Genomic DNA, 20687 nt, shown 5'->3' on the forward strand with positions numbered 1-20687 from the left:
GTACTGAGTTTGATGAGTTTCCAATAGTCTGCTCCAATGCAAAGGGAACTTTCCATTACTGACTCAACAATTGCATTTGGGCATTTTTAGGTGTGTGTACGTACAACCGCAAGGCAGAAATTCCAGTTTTGGGCTAAAAGGAGAAGCATAAGAGTAGATACGAAAAATATTTCATTGTAAATGTTAAGTGACAGTATGGTCATGTTTGTATGGGAGCATAGCAACACATACTCAGGTTTTGTGGCAAGTCCAGGCTAATTCTTGGGAACACTCCCTCTCCAGTCAGCGTGATGACCTGCAGTGGCAGGTAAGCCACCTGCAGCTGAAGCTGCTTCTCAAACACCTCGGGGAGGCCTGGGAGGTAGAGCACACGTAAACATTGCTCCGCACCGGGATCAATGAAACCCTGACATACACACACAAAGGAAAAGAAAACACACAAAAAATATGGTAAATAAAACAACTAAATCCTCTGCTTAATAAATGACACTCCCACATCTGAAAGAGTCCCATATGACCTCACCGTAGCAGGGATGACCATGGGCCGACCTGGGACGACTTCCTGTCCGTTCTCATTTTGCAACTCTTCCGGGGTCTTCCTCTCTCCACCTGCCTCGTCATCCTCGTTTTGAGGGTATAGGATGTTAAATTCGAAGCCCATCTTGCCAGTATTCCTTAGGGTCACCTCAGCTTCCCCTTCGTGATCAAACAGCTGCAAAAGAAAGAGAGGGGAGATAAAAACACACAGTCAATGCTTTTATTTTCATTGGAGATAATGTGAATTAGCAAATCACTCCACCTGGTGTCTCTTTGGGTGCCCCGTAACGATAATACAGTACATTAATGGTTTCTAGAAAAGAGCATGCATGATGTTGGCCTCCGTTTAAACTTCTTAGTTTATGGTAATAACTCTGTCTTAAGTTATTTTATGAGTTGTTACTGTCATATGAGCATAATGGAACTTGTATCCGGGTGTTAAATGTGAGAGTAATAAGGAAGAGTCAGAGAGGGAGGGAGACAAAGTAGAAAAGTGTGACAACATTTTTTCAAAGTTGGTAATTTGTGTAGGCACACAGGGCAATGTTTCAGGACTTTCTGACTAATATGAGAGAGAGTGAAAGAGAGAGAGAGAGAGAGAGAGAGAGAGAGAGAGAGAGAGAGAGAGAGAGAGAGAGAGAGAGAGAGAGAGAGAGAGAGAGAGGAAAAGGGAAAGAATAGTGCTGAACAGACAGGAAGGTCAGAGAAATGTTCTGCTGAATCGCTCATTTCAACTAAATCAGAAATCAATACGCCCTTGTTTTGAATATCAATGATAACTGGTTCGGATGGCTCGCATACTTAAAGAGGTGCAAAAGACCAAAGTGTGAAAAACTATACAGTGACATTCAAAGTTAATTTGATTCCCTCTCACCAGTTTTTGTAGTGAATAAAACCACAACAACCTTTGATTCCACCCTCAACAATATATATATATATATATATATATATATATATATATATATATATATATATATATATATATATATATATATATATATATTTATATGTATATATATATGTATATGTGTATATATATATATATATATATATATATATATATATATATATATATATATATGTGTGTGTGTATATGTATATCTCTCTCTTCTCTCTCTCCCTCTGTCTCTCTGTCTATATATATATATATATATATATATATATATATATATATATATATATATATATATATATATATGTCTTTATATAATGTGTATTCTAAGGACATCTACTGAGACATAACCTTTGGATTGGTACAGCCTGTTGGGTTAAAGATATGAGAAGATTAAGCCTGGGTAAAGTGGGGCTGTTTACATACCTGCGGACCAAAGTCAATAGGCATAGAGTTAAGGCTGTAGCTGACCACCGAAGCTTCTCCTCTGAGTTGGATCTCATAGGCCGGCCCTTCCTCTACGCGGCACTGTGCGACCACCTCTCTGCTGACATTTTCATGGCCGTAGAAAGATAGAGTGACCTGCTGTTGCTCCCCAGGTTTCAGGTGGCCGTGTATCGGCAGGATATCAAACACCTAGAGGCACAAACAGGTGGAACTTGTTTACTGATTTTGCTGTTATTATACACTCATGTTAAAGGGATAATTGGGCATTTTGAGACATGAGTTTCCTCTTCCCTGCTCTTGTTAGTACTCCCGTCTGTTGTGTGTGTGTGTGTGTGTGTGTGTGTGTGTTACATTGGCCTTCCTTGCTGCACACCTGCAATTGGCTCATCCACACACACACACACACACACACACACACACACACACACACACACACACACACACACACCCCCATCAAACCATGTACCTGCAGTACACCCTTTTTACCTCTTCACTCACTACTTGCCAGATTGTGGTTCACCACTGCGTTATTCATACTGCAGGCCTGACTGTAAGAAACTCCCTCTATAGATTATAATTATTCTCTCTAAACTCACGCATGTCCACCCGCCTGCTTGTCTTCCTGGTCATCTGTCTGCCTCAGCCCCGGCCATCAAGCACCAGCACCATCATCCCTGCTGCTGAATGCCTGCCATCCGCATCCTTAACCTCATCCCCTTTGCAATACAACTCCGTCTTATCAACAGTACTTTGGTGCGTGTTCTGCGTTTTGGTCCCACTCGTGGCAGCAAGGGGCAAATATATGGTGACTTATTTCTCTAGGTTCTGGTATTACAGAATATTTCTCATTTAGAGTTTGCACGAGTGGTGTGTGCTATTGAGTTGAGTGTGAACACAATTACTCTATTAATCAATGACTTAATCGTTACATACTAAATGCCTTTGTTTATCCGTTGTTGGTCCGACAATAATGTTATTTCTTACAATCTATAGACCACTTCAACGTAATTGCATTGCTCGTGAACAGCTTGGCTCCATGTTTACTTCCTGCCAGGTAATGTCATTCATATAGGCTGCAACAGGAAATAAAATGGGCCACATTGGGAATGTTTACATTTACGACTGTGGAATGGTCTATGGGAACTCCACAATGAGGTTTATAATTCAAAAATGTGTGTGTGCATGTTTTCCTCCTCCACAGCTTTGCAGCAAGCAGACAGAATGACTTGCTCACTAGCTGCTGGTGCTCCCCATCCCCTGACAAACTTAGAATCTTTAGTTTACATGCACGGACTTACGTACCTCTTGCACACTCACAGGGACCTCTGCGCTGCTCAGTTCATCTGCACCAAGCACGGGGCTGAAAGGAGCTGAAAAGGCAGGAGAAGGCATTCGAGAGGACCTCCATCCTTCTTCTTTGGTCTCATTTGTCGGCTCCCTCTCTGCCTCCAGCATCGCTGTCTCTCTACGAGGGCGAGAGGATAATAAAACATCCCTGAAGTGGGTATTTATTTTCACCCACGATGCGATAAATGAAACATTAGGGAAATCAATGTCAAGAGGCAATAATGAGGAGAGACTTGGGAAGAGGCAAGAAGATTATGTGGAAGCGAATGCCTCGAGATGTCCATGAGCTCGCAAGGTAACATATGGATTACAACAACAGTAAGTTATATAAGCATCCATTGTATATCCAATACATCATTAACATATATTGTGATGCCCAAGTGGAGAAGAACAATCTTTAGCACCCACACCCCGAAGAGCTCCAACTCTCATTTTCTCTCTCTGTTCTACTCTACCCTTCCCCGTGGGATCAGACTGGGTGCATCCATCAAGTTAATTAAACAGAGTGTTCTATAATTAAGAGGAATTTTAATAGGCAAGCAGCAGGAAACAGGTCAGGATAGATTGCAGTGAAGTGCTGAATAAACATGGAAGAGAATGAAAGAGATTTAGAGAGTGAAGCCATCTCAAAGCTGGGCTGAACAAGTTCTATATTAAATAACCAAACACCGGCCACGCCATTGCCATAGTGTGTGTGTGTGTGTGTGTTTATGTTTGTGTGTGTGTGTGTGTGTCTGTGTGTGAGCTTCAGAATGTGCATACATGTAAGGCAGCATTCAAGTCTGTACACACATTTGTTAGTAACTTCCCAAAAATGCTATTGCCTGGTGCGTTAGCTTTTAATGAGAGGAGGCGAGGGCAGCCTCCAGCAGGGGGCACTGTTGTATGGTCAGTCTGTGATGAATGCTGTGACAGGCTGGCCTGATGTCTGGCCTTGGGGAAAACACAAATTAGTACTCAGGCAGTGTAAGATGTTGGAGCAACGGAACACTGCAGGTCAATGTCTTGAAAAACAGGGTGCAATATGGGTGGATAACTGTTCGTTAAAGCTCACGAAAAACCATTCATGGGAAAACAAAAATATATATTTTTTGGAAAGAGTTTAAAACCCACTGGTGCGGACAGAGAAGCAGATGGTGAGACAGCAGATGATGACTCTGCAAGAGTGCGGCTCAAGACAGAAATAGCCCACTTTGACATTCTCATATCTGTCTTTCTCTCCTCTATCCATTCTTTACTTCATGGGTGGGTGTGACTGTGTTTGACCGTTTCCCTGTGTTCAGTCTCACTGATAATCTACACAGCAAAGACTTCTGAACCAGAAACATCTCACTTCCTGCAGACTGCTGGGATAAAAAAAAGGAGTGATGGGGTAAAGATCTTGATGTCGAGAAAATTCTATTTGTACAGACAAATCGCCACTGGGACTACAGGGTATGTGTGTGTCTGTTGTGTGTGTGTATGTGAGTGTGTGAGCGTGTGTGTGTGTGAGATACAGTAATAGGGAGCGAGAGAGCGACAGAGAGGGGGAGAGAGAGGCTCAACGCTGATATACATTATTTAAAATAAACTGCAAATGTTTATGCATTTTCATCAAACAGCTGACGGCACAGATGTTTCGTTTGGTTTCATCACATTGACTGTTGCCCGTTAACAACTACAAATGCACTAGCAAGGATGGCCAGTTTCACTCGTCTTCCATGCAAATGAGCTTCTTCCAAGACATCTGTCATTTAGTCCATGCAAGAGCTTCCAATATTTATTAGTATAATTTGCCCTACAGATCAGACAGTTGCGCATTTCAACATGTCACGGCCAGAGGTGGCGCTGTGTTTACACCATGAGGCTCTCTATATTTACTTTGAGTATCTATTCACCTTCAGTGTTTTATCCGTTTATTTGTGCATTTCAGTTGCAGTCTCTTTGTTTTTCTATTCATTCTTTTCTATTGATTGCAGTCCAAACTTGTGAGATTGTACTTCCTGTGTGCAATGACAGTAAAGTTGAACTTCATCTAACCCAATCTGGTTAGCATATGTGTCCTTAAAAACAAACAAACTACATTGAATGTAAATTTTACTACATTAAATGTGCTTTAGTAACCTCAGATTTTTCAGAAAAACTGAGCAGAAACACACTGCGTAGCCCAAAAAAAAGTCGCCACCAAAAAAAAAGGTCACACACACTAATATTTCGTTGGACTGCCTTTAGCTTTGATTACTGTACACATTCAATGTGCCGTTGTTTCGATAAGCTTCTGCAATGTCACAAGATTTATTTCCATCCAGTGTTGCATTAATTTCTCACCAAGAGTTTGTACTGATGATGGAAGAGTCTGACCGCTGCGCAAAGCCTTCTCCAGCACATCCCAAAGATTCTCAATGGGGTTAACCTTCCTCTTGTGTTAGGGTCGACACCAACCCGTTTTAGTTTTTAAAGGCATAAAAGAACCACATCAAATGTGTTCATCAGTGCACTGTCATCCAACACACTGACAGCCAGCTCCTTTCCCAATCGCGTGAGCTTTAGGGGATTCTCATTTTCTCAACACAAAGAGCATCCGCGACAGCAACCTCTTCAGCCATTTGACCATTTAAAAAAAAATTAAATCAAGGTTTACTGACAAAGAAAAAGCCCAAGGGCCCCCACCTTAAATATTAAACCAATATTTTCATGGATAAGGAAGCCTAACAAGGTAACCAAGAGATGCAAAACAAATTGGATGATAGAAAATAGTTTTTAGGGTATTTTACAGCTGATTTAAGACACGGGTCGCCACCGACCTGCGAACACAGTAGAGGGCACTAGAAAGCTAACACAAGAGGAAGGTTAAGGTCTGGACTCCATGTGTGAAAATGATGTCTCATGCTCCCTGAACCACTCTTTCACAATTTGAATCCTGGCATTGTCATCTTGGAATATGCCCGTGCCATCAGGGAAGAAAAAATCCATTGATGGAATAACTTGGTCATGGCTGAACCTGGTCATTGCTGAACCTAGACCTGAGCAATTGCAGCAACCCCAGATCATAGAAATGCTCCCACAAGCTTGTCCAGTAGGCAGTAGTAGTTAAACTCAGGTGGCGACTTTTTTTTGGCTAGGCAGTGTATTTCAATAGTATTTCCATTCTTAGACCATGATGGTTACATTATAATTATGCGAGAACAGAAAACCCAAAGCTGTTTTTGTCTGCCGTACTGCTTGAAAAAGAAAGTAGCATTTGATTCCAGGTTTAAATGACTGAATGCGTGACCATGTACAGTTGCTCAAGAATCTTTATCTCTCCATTGCATTTTTTCAACTTCCTCCGTCACTCAGTAATCAACAGTGGAAATATTGGGCCCTAAAGACTGAGAAGTTACATTATTTAAATGTATTGTATTGCCTCCATCTATCAGTGGGATAGGTGGATAGAAAGGAGTTTGCTCTATTGAAATCCTCCCTCTCCAAATGCTGCGGTGTAATTACTGATAGGGATGTAATTAGCTGAACATGGCTAGATAGCGCAGGTTTTGTGAGGGAGAAAGAGAGACTCTGGAGAGCCGGTGTGTGCATGCAGAGTGAGGTCTCCATTTAATTAGCAGGCCGGCCTATGAGACAGATTGTTAGTAGGGGTCACAATCCAAGACGGAGAGGGTGAGAAAAGAAAAGAGATGGGTGATAAGGATTTGGTGGTGAGCAGAAGCTCAGGCAGTAGAGACAGGGGAGCGGGAGAAGGGAAAAAAAAGAAAAGATAAATAGGTAAAGTAAAAAGGCTGAGATGAGGGGAGCAAAAAGGAGGAGTAACAATAGATGAAAGAGGGGAGGGGCGGGGGAAGACGGTGGAGGGTGATAAATCTTGTAGCGCTCGAGCAGTTAGTTGGTTCAAGGCCATGGTTAGACAGACTGCTATAGTATTCACAGTGCATTTCAAGGGAGGGAGGCCAGAGCAAAGGCTTGAGAGAGGCACAATGTAACGATAAGTACACAATCAGTAGATTTGGTCTCCCTAGAGAATTTATAATGGATTTGGCTTTCAATTCAGAGGGTTAAATGTATAGTTACTGTACTAACTCATCCCAACAGACAGTTTCCATATATGTATGGGATTCAGCTTTTGCCCCTGAAATCTTATCCATTTAGGATACTACAGTTATAAACTCTGCTTATTCTAAACAAAGACAAGGTCTCACTGAACTAGGGCTCCACAACCCAGTCAAAGTAAAATTAAAAGGGCTGTAAGTTCTGTAGACGTATGACACAAATGTTAACTGATATAACTATGTGTGTGTATCCTCTCAGTGGGTACGGTGCCATCCATACCTGATGGCACTGTGCTCCTGGTCAGCCAGAAACACCCAGTGGTAGGACACCGGCAGGGGGGAGCAGTTGGTGATGGAGATTGCTCGACGAGTCCCCGTGCAGTTGGGCACGCAGCCAAAGTCCACCGCGGTGGTGGAGAGGTGGAGGTTGGGGAAGTGGACCTCAGCGTGCAGCTCCACCGTGTCACGTTGTGGGTGTCCTTGGTAGTGGATCTCAAGGACCTGTGGAAATAATATGTCAATAAAGGAGATGTATTTGTCAAAAATATTTCATATGACATGGTAAATATGTGTGGAAGGAGTATACAGATCTATTACATCAGTAAAAGCACTACCACAGGAGTGTGTGTTGCCTTTTACTGATGTAGATGTTTACGGTAGTGCTAATTTTAACTCTCTTATACACTTGTGAGGTAGTTTATTCTTCAGCAATGCATCATTTTGCAAGAACTTCATACAATTAAAGTGTTGCTGTCCTGTGAGAAGCATGCAACATGTCAACTTAACATGACATTAACATTATTTCAACATTGTAACGATGCATTTTACAGAAATGTCGTTGTTTTTTTTGATACTTTATAAAAGTCAAATAAATAGAAACATTTTACCCATAAAGGAGCGCTTAATAAACATAAATTTCAAATGACCAAATTTGGAGAGGCATGGTTTTCACCGGTCAGAAAGAATATGAAAAGCCGTAATCTGAAAAGAAACTTTGTCAGAATGGTAGTTATAGTGGAGTAAAAAGTAAAATACTCGAGGTCAAAGAGTAGAAGTATACAACCAACTGCGTGAAAGGGAAATACTTAAGTAAAGTGTTGTGGAAATGTATTGCAGTAATTTTTAGATGTAACAAGTGAATGTAATTACGTTGCACCACTGGGCTTGTGACCTCTTTAATAAACAGTACTATTCATGACCCCTTATCAAAGCTATTGGCCTCGCATTACTTAATTTGGAGGTGAAAATACCCAGTAATTGAAAGAGAAAAGCAACATTTAGTGTATTTTATCCTTAAATGCCCTTGAGAACCCAATGGGGGTCCTAAAACTCATGTTGGCAAGCACTGCCATCTGTGCTAAAATATGCTGTGTTATGAAGGTCACAATATGAGCAAGATAAAAAAGCAAAGCATTACGTATAGAATTTTTCAAGAATAATTACCTTATCCACGATTTGTGACACCTGATCCTGACAGTAACCTGGATTGAAACACACCCACAACTCAGACTGCTTCCCGTCACCTAAAACCATGGACTGGGAAAAGGCATACTGTTGTTAAAATATAAAATATAAATGGTATTGAAGGAAATATGCTGACTTTGCATAGTTATGATCACAGACTTCAACATTTCTCATTCTCTCAGAACCTGGTCTTCCATGCTTGATGGATAATTATTACATTTAGGTTTTTTTTTTATTGGATGACTCCCAAAGCATAAATTCACAACCCTTAACACAGCTTAATGGAACATTTATTGTTATCCTGCCATGGGACCCAGGCTTATAAAAATATCCCGCTCCTCTTGTGCTCCATTCAGGAACCAGCCACAGGCTTGAAAAGCACTTTAGCGTGGATTCAAAATCCCATATTTAAATCAACTCTCAGAAAGGAAGTTGGAGCTCTGATGAAAATGAAATATATGATGTGAACTTCTATCACGGTTCTGACGCTTTCAAACACAAACATATCAATCAGCATTTTTGTTGACTGTTGATGCTCAAACTGATACCCATGAATACACTCAGTTGCACTTCTCATGCTGCTCCCTCACCGCAGGTTTTAGGTCAGTCCTATGTTGCAGTGATACTAACTCAATGCAAGTGAAATTACAGCTATACGCAATAAACAACAGCCATTGTCAAATATGAATCAGGAGCTGAAATACTAAATTAGCATCTCGATGATGCCTCAAAATTGTCTGGTCATAGCACAGCATGAAGGCTGATTTATACTCGGGTTTTACGCAGAGACGCAAGCACGCAAGAGACGCATGGCCGACCTTGCGTGGTCAAATCGGCCATTTTGCGAGACTGCGTGCATCACCCCAAATTTCTGACTATCCGTCAAAGCTACGCGAGCCGTACGCAGCCCAGAAGGCTGTGATTGGTCCGCTAACCACATCCTTTCTGGGTCTCGCATTTCCGGTTTCGTAGCATAATACCGTGGTTTTTAAAAGGCATAGGAGAAACACGAACAATGGATCCCGTTGAAGAACGTTTGGCTGAAGAGGTCCACAAATATGAACTTTTATATAACCCGTCTGACAGAGTATCAAGACACGCAGATGGAGGTGAATTCCTGGAGGGAGATATCGGTGAACGTCGGCGTGCAGGTCGACTCTTAAACGGCCGTTGCGCCACCTGCTGGTCTGGCGTATGGAAAACGCAGGGGAAGTAAAAATCAAAACGAGTCCGTCAATCCGACTGCGTGGCCAGCTGGTGTTGGAGTTGGAGAAGTATAATTCAGCCTTGAGCCAACGAGGACCTTTCTCAGGGGTCTGTATGTTCTTATTGTGCCTGCTTTTGAGCAAAGCCATCAATCTGATGTTCTTCCCTTCGCGCCAACGCACCAGGGAACATGTCTCCTCCCAATCCTTTTGCTGAATTGTACTTTCTATTTGATAATTTATGTTCAGTTATTGAGATGTAAGAAGCTCTGGCAGCGTCAACATTTTTGGGAGAAAACAGACAGAAATTAGAAGGAGAGGTTGGTGAAAATATTCAAAAGACACACAGAAAAGTTCACAAGCTCAATACACATTAAAAGGGATAGTAAGTTTTTTTTTAAGTGAGGTTTTAGGAGGCCCATAATTTAATTTTACATAAAACTAGCCAATTGAATTCCATAGCAAATTTAATTTAAATAAAAAATATATATCTAAAGATTTCAGGCAAAACATAGTACATAATATCGTAGTTATTTTTTCAAACAACACGGTATTGGTAGTTGACAGAATATTCAAGTTAAGTTTTCAATCTATGGTTGTGCCAGGCCGAAGGTCTGCGTGTCACTAAAATCCATAGGCTTCTCCTGTTGGAACATGAAGTGAAAAACAAAAAGTGAATTGAAAGGATGGGATGTGTACCTTAGTGGTAACTGGGCTGTGGGCTCCCGAGGCCTGACACAGGGAGAACGGCTCTACAAGAGAGAGCTCCACAGTCAGAGAGAGAGACGACACATTTTCCAAGATGAGTTTCTCATAAAGAGGCTTTAGACTCTTTCCTGGGACCTGTAAGACATATATAAATAAATAATGATACATTACAGGACTAATTGCTGATATAATAATATAGTTTTAAAATAAAGGTATCCCGGAGAGATGACCTTTTGACCAACCTTCTCCAGGTAGAATTTTAGCTGCCTGGAGGAAATGTTGAGCATGGGAGCCACAAAGCGACAGGTAACATCTACAGACATGATGAGCTCGCTACAGCCCTGGCCACCCACAATGGCATGGCACAACAGGCGCTCCTGTACAACCTTGGTGAAGAAAAGAACATGTTAACTGTACATGTACAGTGTTGCAAATTCAATTCAAAGCTTGGGTTTGTTCCTTTTTTGGCCTGCAAGCCAATTGTCTCACTTTGGGGGAGTCTGACGATCCCGTCAACACCATATCAACGGAGCCGCCCGGGGTGAGTTCCACACGAGAAGGCTTGAGGTTGAACACTGGCTTCACCTCGCTGGAGGAGGGCAAAGCCCCACGGTTCAAGATACCCTTCTTTTTGGGAGCAGAGATAGGGGGCAGTACGGGTTGGCAGGAGAAGCTACCCCTTTTTGGGATTTTTCCTGAGGCCAGGAATCCGTCGGTGCGCCAGTACATCCGGTACGTTCGCTGCCCTTGGTTGGTCAGCTTGAAGTGGTAATGGCATGACTCTTGGCTTATGGGACATACAGAAGACAGCAAAGTAGTTGAGTCATCCTGACAGTGCTACATTTCCAGTTGTAAATCGCCATGTAATTTGTTATTGAGTCAAAATGTGAGCGCGTCCTCTTTCGTTCTACCTTAAGCACGCGCCTAGGTCAAGGTTGGGAGCGAAAGGTCTGTCACTGACAATTGTGGTGCCAGTGCCTGTGGCGGACAGAAGCACAGTGTGATCATGGCTGTCCCGGATGGACACTTCCAGCCTGACCTGGAAGTGAAGCGTGTCTTTCAGGTGTGCAACTACTCTCAGCTCCAGCTGGCTCTCGGGTGGCACTTCCCCCTCACTGGGTTCAACTTGCCCAAAGGACATTCCATGGCTCTGAGGAAACAGAAACATAATCACAGTCCCTCTACGGTCTGACCGCGGTGGAGCTGGAGCGTCTGCTCCGACAGGATGCGAGGGATGAAAATGTCTCCCTCGGGAAGCAGCACTTTCTTCTAACTGTGCTGCACAAGCCATCGAGGCCTACACTATGCACCGACGTGGAAAGATAGATGTGCATATCACGTAGCTACATAATCACATCAATATCTCTGTGTAGCATGAGATCCTAGAGGTGTAAGTAGGGCAGACGCTCCCTGCCTGATGTAAGTGAGACAAACTATCTATGATTACGATAATGGAAAGAGTTGTATAAGTGAAGAGTATCTCATGTTAAAATTTGTTTTTAAATACATAAAAGCCTTAACACGTGAATAGAGAGCTTCCCAAAGACACAGTGAAGCTTGTACACGTTCAATCCCGACAGGACATCACGGTAGGTAGTTCATCGGAGCAGATTGTCTTCAGTCAAATACAGCAATCGACATTGCTGTATTTTAGTGTTGCCTGAAGCAGAGACTAAACTAAAAATAATATTGGACAAATTAAATATGAAGCTTCCGTCTGACGTCTCCGTTCAAAGCTATTTCCTTAGAGAAAAGCCCTGCAGACAGAAACAAAGCAACAAAAAAAGAAGACGCAGGCAAGACTTGACCAGAGAGTGACTTTACGAGTCATAGTTCACTTTCTCAGCATTGGTATGATCGGGTAAGGGAGCCGGTGAAAGCAAACTTGTTGTCGGTCGATACAAGCGTGATCACAGTGAAGGGGTGGGCAGAGTCAGAAGAGGAGAAAGAGCAGGGGGGTTGACTCCCCAGAGAGAAGAGCAAGATGACTGGAATCTCAATATCACTTCAAACCTGCTGCATCCCACAGCTTGATTAGCATTGATTGCTTCAGAATGCGGCACAGGTCAGGAGGGTGTAGGATCCGGATCGCTGCGGCGTGCTGTGCAGCGGTCGAGAGGAGCACACAAACCCACGTCAACCCTGCATTGATGCTGAAGTGACTACTGCAGCCGACTCTCCTGACGAACTTTATACAGTGCGACAAAATCAATATAATGTAACTGGAATATCCCGAGGCTCATGTTTCTGGCGGCCAGCCCAAAAACAGACTAAAATAACATCAGATTTTCCAACCGATCCCTTTTTAACGCAGAGTGCAGACAATAGAGTACGGTATCCATTGTCCATATCTTGTGCCTGTTTTTATCAACACAGAAGACACGAGAGAGAAATCAGTTTCCATTTCAGGTAAAGGGTTTCCTATGCTGTGCTATGCTAGAAAACTGTTCTTCACGGTGCACACTGGCTGTCGAGATATCTTTGACACCATAAGTTAATGTCCCCCCCTCACCCTCATGCGCTGTGAAAAAAAAAACTGACGAGAGCACATAGAATAATCAATAAAAGCCTAGGTCGGATAAGGGATGGAGTCGTGGTTAATTTTTCACGGATGGTCACTTTGATGACAAGCAATGTGGATGCCTTCCAAAATATCCCCTGCAATCTTCAGTCATCAGTTCTATACGTGTGGCTCTCAACCAGCCTATTGAGCGAGATGTAATGTAATTCAAGGAGAATCTGCATTGATTGATTCTTGAGAGGGCAGGGAAGGAGTGGGGGAGGGGGACTCCGTCCCTCAACACTGCCTCAGAGGAGAGGACAGGGTCACACAACTGCAAGAAGTATTGAGTCATAGTTCCAGTGGCAAGTTTTTTCCCAGTGATGAGGCGACGCAAAGTGAGAGGAGAGGATTTCAGGAGGCAAGTAAAACACTGGTTATGATGAGCTGTAGGTCTCAGGTCGCGATAAAGTTGAATTCACACTGAGTGAGCACTATTTACATTAATGAACGTTCATTATTCAATCTTAAAGGGGAAATTCATCACCTTTTATATGGATTTCCATTATGTGCTGAGAGTAAATGTAATCAATTGAAATGATAGATTAAATCAGTAACGGAGAAAACAGAGTTCTCCCGCCCGTGGAGCTGAGTTGACAGTATCTAATTGTACCAAGATGCATTGCACGCAAGTTGCTGACATCCGAAGGGTGCCTGCCGGCCGTATCCTCTTGCTCAGGCAATGCCAACTTTGGCCTCTGTCTTCCTCGCATCCAACTCGTCACTGTAACATCAAATGACGACGATGGATGCAGGAAAAAAAAAAATGTTCTGAAGAAATCTAAATCTCTCATATCTACATAGGGGGACGGGTCCTCGTCACTGAGGCCACAGTGTTGCTCTGTCATGTTTCTACAGTAGCCTAGAACGGACAAACCAAACAGCATTTACGTTTTTTATAATCGCTGAAGGTCACCGTAGTTCTCCAGACGTGTTTGGGAAACTGTGGTAGTGTGAGCAACACAGTGTAAGTCATAGTGTCTTTGGTGCTAATCGAGGAATGAGTGGAGGGGTACTTAATTGGTTGTGGACTACTGTTAGATTCCACCAAATCCTACACACTGTAACAAATTACTATTTTGTGCATAACAAGTGACTAACGCCAGAAACAACAAGTCATCACAAGATGAGCGACGTTCAACCAGCTTCCGAGGTCTAGCCCATCAATTTCATTCATGGTCATCCTGAACTGACAAAATGTCCCCATCTGGCTGGTTGATGAGCACACTCTGAGGTAAAATCACTTATTCTCCTTGGAGAGTAATACAATTGAACTAGCAACTAATTATTTCAAGAGCTAACCAAGTATTGAACTTATTAACTCGTTAATTAGATCAAATTAGACTGAAAATCAATTAGTCACAAGAGCAGGGGAAGACAAACAGAAGGTTTGCACAAGGAAAACCACTGAATGGGTTAAATCTATTAAATCTGCATCTGAAAACAATTAATTACTGTAACATTCTACCCCTGGCACGTAAAGATACCTTGATTGGCTCTATATGTCTGAATTTGTCTATTTCTATGAATTTGTGTCCTAAGTGTTTTATTCGGTTTTATACGTTTTATTTGTCTGTGTTGCTGTGTTTGTACCATGCAAGCAGTGAAGTGGGCTGGAATAGGGGACTGGTTTGACAGGTGCAGGGTTCTGGTAACGTCCGTCAGAACTGGGATTGTGCCAAAGTCTATCCGTGAGCTCTGAACATGAACTACCGGTCCCTGCCCGATACACGACAAGACCACCTCCTAGAACAGAACAGAAACCAAACAGAGGCGGATTAGAGAAACAGAATTTACCAAGCAATTTCCTAAAAGACACTCACAATTACACTCACATAGCATTCAACCAGTAACAGTTATTCACACTTAGAAACACACACACAGACTTTAACAAACCAGAGGGGGCTGGACGCTGCCAAACACAGCAATGCGGAGAGTGTGCCGGTGAATTCCGACGGCCTTAGCCATCAGAAACACATGAAGCTCTCCTGAACTGTGAGGAAGAATCAATCCTCTCGGTGAGGAACTGCAAAAAATCAGTGACGGACTCTCCTCGTATTCCTGGAGAAGGTGACACAGACAGAAATTACTTTTTTTAATGCAAGCATACAGACTCAACATCTATTGTACCAATAGATAGAAAGCAAAGAGAAATATGGTTCAGGAAGTCATTTATTATTCCCTCACAGTTGTCAGATGTTGGTAATTTGGACCAGTACTTTGCAGTTTCATGGCGCTAGATAAATCCAGATCTGTTTTTTTTGACACCTCAATGGTTGAACGAGCACCTCATTGACATCAGGACAGCAGAAAGCCTCTACATCTTCCGTTGCAAACTAAAAACACATCTTTTTCATCCACACCTTGAATAAGGAAGGTAGCACAGTAGTAACACTTTAGTAGCACTTAAATGGCACTTACTGAAAGCACTTTGTAGTTCGACCGATTCTTGTTGTTCTAAGGTTGCTCTCACGGTTGAATGCACTTATTGTAAGTCGCTTTGGATAAAAGTGTCAGCTAAATGAAAATTAATGTAATTGTCTCGTTCATGACCATGTGCTCAAGGACCTCTTGTGGTTGTGGAGATTTACCATTTTTGAAATAATGTTTTTTTTTACTGTTATACTGTAATGAACGGCTAACTCTTTATTCCGCTTGACCAACCGCTTTGGTAGCAAAAGGCATTTCCGGCAGAAATCAGCAAATTCAAAACAATCCTGACCAAGTCTGCCGCAGGGCACAATGAGGTTGTTGTCGCAGACAGAAAACTGACATCTACAGAAAAGTTCGGTCTCATTTTGAACTTGAGCATCTGACTGCAAGGTAGCTGGGAGGGACTACTGAGTGATATTCAACTCTTCATTTTTCGCGGGAGGAGAGCGAGACAGAGCTGCACTCTACTGAATGCACTTTATAGTCTGGGTCAGTCTCACAAGAATAGTGCGGTATGCATTAGAATACTAAAGATGTATTTTGCCGTAATTCAATTGAATTGAATTTGGTTTATTTTGTATAGCCCAAAATCACAAATACAAAATTTGCTTTGGAGGGCTTTACAACCTGTACACATAACATCCCTGTCCCAGGACCTCATATCGGATCAGGAAAAACTCCCCAAATAAAGATAATTAAAACCCTTTCACAGGGAAAAAAAGGGAAGAAACCTGAGCGAGAGCAACACAGGAGGATCCCTCTCCCCGGATGGACAGAAGCAATAGATGTCATGTGACCAGAATAAATAACGTAACGGAGTTACAGCAAATTCAATGAATATAACAGCAATTATTCATATAATAAGTGGTAAGCATGGACCACAATTCAAATAACCACAACCCATGTCAACAAAAGGAAGTAGAGAGGACGGGCATCAGCAGGGCCATGGCAGGGGGCAGGACCGACTCCAGACTTCTAACTGGGAGTAGTTACTCTCAGTTAGAAGACGCCTTCTTAATACACTGTCATTGTAAGGGATGGAAGTCAAAATCTACAGTAAGAAATGGCTTAAACATTCTGGCCTTGTCAAATCATGTGGTTACTATGTCGAAGGTGAATGTTTGAATTAGTTATCTTTAGAGACACAAGTAATCAGACTTCCCTTAAGATACAGTGTTGTTATTTCCGGACAGACATGGCAGTGGTATCAATCTTCTCATCCAACTCTTAGCAAGAAAGCAGACAACAAGGAAAAATGTTGGGCTATTCCTTTAAGCTTTTTTTCACCCCTGCTATATAAATAGTTTTGTATTGAGCCGTAGTCTTAAATATGCATGTGTCGGCAGGACAGGTTTTGTGTTTGTTCAGTTCACTGTTTTATGAGGACCCTGCCACACAAATAAATAATGTATTACAAAGATCTACTGAACCTGGTCAAGCATGCCGATGCAGGCGGGCAGCGCGCTGGTGTTGGTGAGCAGCACACGGTGTGCATAGGGGTGATCGAGGAAACACCTTTGAAAGTCCAACTCTGGAGTCTCCACCACAATATTAGGAACTATGCACCTATTAACAGAGGGAAATACTCAGAGAGAGGATAAAAGAAGGAACAATCTGTGGAGTATTTATAATACACAACAGTAATTGCATTATTGAAAGAAAGTGTATTCAACCTCCTCACTAGGAAAAAGAGGCCTGTCCATTGAGATATCTCTGAAATCTTTCACGATACAAGTAATTGCATTACATCATGCCCAAACTGCAGTCCATTAATTAGAACCGATTCATAAATGTACAATTACGATGATTGCTTTGAGGGAATCAGATTACCATTGCCCTATTCTGAGTGATGGTGCAGGAGAAATGCATTATTATGCAAACGAGGCTCTGAATATTGAACACATATGCCACTGATTTGTCAACACCTGATGGAGGTTCAATGGACCACATTCACAGCTTGTCAAAGCATCAGCGGCAGCCAGAGGCACAGCAGAGGTTACTGCCAGGGAAGGATTTCAGGAGAGTTTGTAAAAAGCAAGATGAACCTCTGCTATCAATGGAATGGCGACACTAATTTTAGAAGAGCTGATGATATTCCATCTTGCTAAGAGGGACTTATGGGGATTCAATTTTATGAAGTATCTTTTCATAATGGATAAGATCAAACAGTGTTGTGGCAGAAGAGGGGAAAAAATACAGGACAACTGACCCAATGTTCTGTTTATGGCCTCAAAAGTTACATTTATGATACGTAACCTCAAACCAGAGACCTTCCCTGACTTTCTTGGTCTTTGGATACTATTTGCAATACCAGTGTTATACAAACTTTTTTCTTGGTCCCAATCTAAAAAAGATGACAAATCATCATGACCCAATTATATAAGAGGCCTCACAATGGCCCTCATCTATGAATTAAAAGCAAAATTGGGCATAAATGAACATTCCTAATCATTTTTACTGCCAATTCTGCAACACCTTATATTTTCTTTTGGTGACGAGACTTGATAATCATAACTTAAATGTATAAATGTCTTATTGAAAACATATTGTTGGAAGAAAAACAATATTCACGCTTAATCATTTACTGTTTCACTGTTATATTCAGACTTCTCATCTTATTGTCTCTGTTTAATCTTACACACAAACTCAACATGTCTCCTGATAGCAGTGAGACTGGGGAATCTGTATGTTCCTTCCTTGAAAGAACGAGCAGTTCCTTTGTTATCGTGTGACCCTTTCTCACAAACCGCTCTATTGGACGAGGGGGAAGGTTCCGGATTAGGCCGAAGACGTCATGAGGGTTTCTGTGAGTGGGTCATGATGTGTATTTAGGAGGTGGTTCTTTGAGAGATCTTTGAGCAGTCTTGGATATGCAATTTGTCTATCATGTTGTACTTCTGACTCTGCTCCTTCCTTGCAACGAATAAATGTTCCTGTTTTAATGATTTTACTCCGAGGGGTCGAGTGAATTTTTCTAACACATATACACATGTTAAATACTTTCTAAAGGAGGCCCAGTAAATACATCTCATCCTTTTTATTATCTCTTATCAGTAAAACTAACAGAATTGTACATTAGTCTTTTACATTAGATCCAAAGTTATGAGTAGGCTACAATTATCGGAGCATTTATAAGCAACTTTTAACATTTTGCTGCAACTTGCGAGAAACCAAAAAACTTGAACAGATGTACGAGTATGTCTGTTCACATCAAACAGGGTTAATGTGTCTGACCTGGCAATGATAGGCAGAGTCATGATCTCCTCTCCGACACCTTCAACATCCACCACCAGCGCCAGCATGTATCTCTTGACTGTGTTGGAGCACAGTGTCACCTGTATGATACATGTGTTTATAGTATTAGACCACACAAGGTTGAAAACATACAGTGAGCAATGACAGTGTACAAATTTTAAGTCAGTAGGTTTCAGTTTATTGTTGTAAAATTTGTGATGAATGAATTGCATCGCTGCACAACTTAATCCTCTCAAGTCCCTTTAAGAAAGTTACTTTAATGACAAATGGAAAACAAGAAAATATCATTTTGGATTCAAATTTAAATCATGAACGGAGCAGTTTGACATTTTGGGACAATGGATACCACTTTCATGTCTGTATATGCGTATGTAGAAAATATGAAGACAGGAGGCCGTTATCTTAGCTTCCAGAAAACCTGGAAATGGAGGGAACAGCTAGCCTGGCTCGATAGTACCGAAATCCACCTAATAGCACCTCAAAAGCTGCAATTCATATACACAGATTGGCGTGACTTTAAATTGGTTCTCATTTCATAAGTTAATTTACTGAACCTTAATGGTGACATTAGTCAAGGGCTGCAAAGAGCACGTAGTAGGTGTGATGGTGAACTCCGTAGGCTGTGCACGGAGGTCTCCAGCAGCACTGCCTGCCCAATTGTTCCTGGACATCTCGGACGCCTGTTCGTCACTAGTTATGCTCGGAGACCCAAACCCGTCTCCCAGGACATGCAGGGCAAAGGTCATTGACACATAGGAGGTGTTGTGGAGGGTGCAAGTCAATGTCACTGGGAAACCTGCACAGAGAGATAGATGACAAAGATGGAACAAGTGGTTACTTAAAAAGGAAGTGGAGGATTGTTTTTTCTGAATGTTGGGATTCCACAGAGTATAATATATCTAATGTAGACATTTAAAAAATGCTCACCAAATGCCACATCTCCAAAATTGAGCTGTGAAATATTGAAGTGGAATGTGGGACCAATGACACAACCCCTGAAAGCGGAACACAAAAACACGAGTCATGAGAAACTTGGTTTTGATTAGTTGCACTGACAGGACTTTTAAGGCTGAGTTATTACATTTGTTCGGATAAATCTGAACGTGCGGTCACACAGCCACTCGGAAATAGGCTCGCTAACTTCACCTGAAAGTTACGGTAAGTGGTTCCGGTTGTCCTGTGACAGTTAGCAGCAAGTCCTCGGAGAAAGTTCCCAAGATGCGACTGTGGAAGGTGACTTTTACAATCTGGCAGGCCCCAGGGGAAACAACACCTTCCTCTGGACTGAAGGAGAAACAGCGGCCGAAAGTGGTGTCAGGGCTTGACAGCCTGAAAGGGGCATCAATCAGTCCTTTGTTGTCAAACTGCACCTGGACAAAAAAAAGGAAGCACCGATTCAACACTTGAGTGTTATGGAAAATAACCAAGAGTAACCAAGGAAATTTATGATAATTCAGATTTTTTGTGACGCTAGTTTTTTTACCCCACCTTCAATAATCAAGTCATAAGATTGTGCTGCATTTATGTTTTTTGACGCCACTTGAGTTCAGCTTTTATAGAAAAATCACAGTACTCTGAGAGCCTTATTTTACATTATTACAGCACTTAAAAACAATGAGTGAATGAGCTGTTTTTATGCTGGAATTTTTATTAACCGTTCATGTGGGTTGGACTGACAGTTTAGTCTTATTTATAAAAAGACCCAATAAGGATGGTGCAAACACCAAATGTCAGTATTATTCATAGTTGCTCGTCTAGTTGGCTAGTGAAAAAAACTGTATAATACATCCTTCAGTTTTGTCGAATTTGTCTGGAAC

General features: G+C 41.9%; 1 protein-coding gene across 7 annotated transcripts in view; it reads right to left on the minus strand.

The window, feature by feature from the left end:
* hydin (HYDIN axonemal central pair apparatus protein) overlaps positions 1–20687 on the minus strand; it is a 75918-nt gene that overhangs the window by 34780 nt on the left and 20451 nt on the right. For all 7 annotated transcript variants that reach the window (XM_068602262.1, XM_068602264.1, XM_068602265.1 and 4 more), the window contains exons 12-28: positions 20017–20240; positions 19798–19865; positions 19425–19666; positions 18850–18950; positions 17046–17181; positions 15079–15243; positions 14776–14928; positions 11534–11772; positions 11112–11409; positions 10865–11008; positions 10614–10757; positions 8689–8781; positions 7526–7746; positions 3179–3341; positions 1856–2065; positions 524–712; positions 232–406 (exon numbers count right to left, since the gene is read on the minus strand). In XM_068602262.1, coding sequence (XP_068458363.1) covers positions 232–406; positions 524–712; positions 1856–2065; positions 3179–3341; positions 7526–7746; positions 8689–8781; positions 10614–10757; positions 10865–11008; positions 11112–11409; positions 11534–11772; positions 14776–14928; positions 15079–15243; positions 17046–17181; positions 18850–18950; positions 19425–19666; positions 19798–19865; positions 20017–20240 — 2965 coding nt within the window. The remainder of the gene's footprint in view (positions 1–231; positions 407–523; positions 713–1855; positions 2066–3178; positions 3342–7525; positions 7747–8688; positions 8782–10613; positions 10758–10864; positions 11009–11111; positions 11410–11533; positions 11773–14775; positions 14929–15078; positions 15244–17045; positions 17182–18849; positions 18951–19424; positions 19667–19797; positions 19866–20016; positions 20241–20687) is intronic.

Source organism: Clinocottus analis, unplaced genomic scaffold (assembly GCF_023055335.1).
Source record: "Clinocottus analis isolate CAN_PGR_092001 unplaced genomic scaffold, fCliAna1.0.p SCAF_6, whole genome shotgun sequence".
Lineage (NCBI taxonomy): Eukaryota > Metazoa > Chordata > Actinopteri > Perciformes > Cottidae > Clinocottus > Clinocottus analis.